Source organism: Theobroma umbraticum, unplaced genomic scaffold, assembly GCF_002168275.2.
Source record: "Theobroma umbraticum cultivar Fairchild unplaced genomic scaffold, ASM216827v3 scaffold_84.0, whole genome shotgun sequence".
Taxonomy (NCBI): domain Eukaryota; kingdom Viridiplantae; phylum Streptophyta; class Magnoliopsida; order Malvales; family Malvaceae; genus Theobroma; species Theobroma umbraticum.
In genome coordinates, this window is record NW_018397296.1 from 130,879 (window position 1) to 133,020 (window position 2,142).

The window sequence follows — 2,142 nt, forward strand, 5'->3', positions numbered from 1 at the left end:
TCACAAACCCCTCCTTTTTTATCGAAGACTTGCCTCACCTCTGCTTGTGCCTTTCCCAAAACTTTTGGATTTTTTACCATTTCAGACATTGCCCATTCAATGGTCATGGATGTTGTCTCACCTCCAGCAGAAAACATGTCCTGGAACAAGACTTTGTTCAGTTTCTTCCTTAAATAGATTCGTATCTAGCTGATGTATACTTAAACAAATCAAATGGTTAGAGTCACAGTTTAAAGTAGGTACCTGGATCACTGCCTTGATATTAGCGTCTGTCAATGGTATATCAAGATCTCCATGATCCTGGAGATTTAAAAGAACGTGAACCAGATCATTCACTTCATCTTTATAACCAATCTCCGATGTTGTCATACGGTCAGTTTTATGTTCCTGGATGATATTTTCAAGAATCTTGTCTGACTTTTCGTGCAGCTTTTCTAGTTGAGAGCTTCTTCCACTCACAAGTTGAAGCAATTTGATGGAAGGGAAAGCATCAGCAAGACTAAAACCGCCAACAATCTCTACGGCTTCCTGGACCACTTGAGAGAAAGCTTCTTGGTCTTTGCATTTTGCACCAAAGGCGGCCCTCGCGGTGATGTTAGATGTTAATGCCCGCAGCAGCTTTCTAAGGTTAATAGGCGATCCTGCTTTTGAAGAAATGGAAGCAATGAAATTGGATACTTCTTCTTCCCTGATAGCTCGGAATGATTGAACGCGTTTTGCATTCAGCAACTCCAACGTGCAAATTTTTCCCAGTTGCCTCCAGTAGTCCCCATAAGGGGCAAATCCAATATCTGTGAAATCGTAAAATAAGATGCTTGCAGCAGGGAGATATGGCCTGCTAGCAAAATTCAGGTCATTGGTTTTCAGGACTTCTCGGGCGGCTTCTGGTGAAGAAATGATAACGTTGGATAACTCACCAAGTTGTAGGTGCATTACGGGGCCATGTTTCTTGGCCAAATCTCTCAGGCAGCGGTGGGGAAGAGTGCCAATGAAGTGATGCATGTTTCCTATGAGAGGCAGTTTCCATGGCCCTGGGGTTGCTTTTGGATTTCTTGATCCATATCCTAATGATTGTGAATGCCAGGAGGAGGATGGCAAGAAGGATTTGGTGATCCATGTAAAGATCGATTGGAGATGAGTCAATTTGTTACTTCCAGCATGGAATACAATGCTTGGTGGCTTGACTCTTACCTCCCAGGATCTAGCTCATCTTTATTTATAACCAAAACAATTATTATTGGTGTGGCTGTACCTGCTTGTGAACTTAATGAATGAAGCTTGAAACTATTTTCTAATAATTGAACTCAGTGAAGATTCTGGTAGAAGTTGGAATCCATGACTTTAATATGATTTAAGGATATTATATACAAATAAAAAGTTTGAATTATGAAAAGAAGTTGTATCTTTATAAATAAATATATATATATATATATTACATAGAAAAACCAAAAAATAACCATGTCCAGTTTCAGGCCCCAATACATTGCATCAGTTCTCTTTGACCCGTCTTTAAGCTCTTTCTTCTTATGACGCTTTGCAATTTAATAATATTAATATCCAAAACGGCTGGAGGCCTGGGGCCATTCCCTTGGTGGGCGTTTGGTGTCTGAAAATCATTCAAATTCTTGTCCTAGCAGCCTAGTTTTCCTTTGATAATCCACTTGCACCAAGGTAGCCGTCAACACCTGTGCATTGGGCATCGGTGACTCCATCTAGCAATCTGATATTCCGTTTGCACCATTAATGCTTTAGAGTCATCATTGGCAGAGATTATAAAGCATTCTATGCTTCTGAACTTACCGTAAAGTTATTTTTATTTATATTAGGACACGATAGGGTTTATCAGAGATACTTAAATAGTAATAGAGATGTTTCAACTGATTATATAAATAGTTAGGAGAAAGAAATCCCGGAAGAGAAGAGGAGATGCTTACCTAAGAAAACTTAATATACAAATTTGGAATCATGATGATATGGAATATCAAAAAAAGAAAGCCTTGTAAGTGCTCCAAATTAGAAGGGACAAAAATGAAGTACAGTCATTCAATTTGGAGATGTTGTTAATTAATGTTGTAGTTTTTATTATTTTTGCTGTTTATCTTTTTTATTGTATTGACTTGTTCCTAACTTGGAGTTCATAGT

General features: G+C 38.5%; 1 protein-coding gene across 1 annotated transcript in view; it reads right to left on the reverse strand.

Moving 5' to 3' along the window:
* The window catches only part of LOC110428788 (desmethyl-deoxy-podophyllotoxin synthase-like), a 2,257-nt gene extending 901 nt beyond the window's left edge, over nt 1-1,356 (reverse strand). The window contains exons 1-2 of the mRNA XM_021444705.2: nt 244-1,356; nt 1-140 (exon numbers count right to left, since the gene is read on the reverse strand). The exon at nt 1-140 is cut by the window's left edge and continues 901 nt beyond it. Coding sequence (XP_021300380.2) covers nt 1-140; nt 244-1,002 — 899 coding nt within the window. The 5' untranslated portion in view covers nt 1,003-1,356. The remainder of the gene's footprint in view (nt 141-243) is intronic.
* Nucleotides 1,357-2,142: the final 786 nt, after the last annotated feature.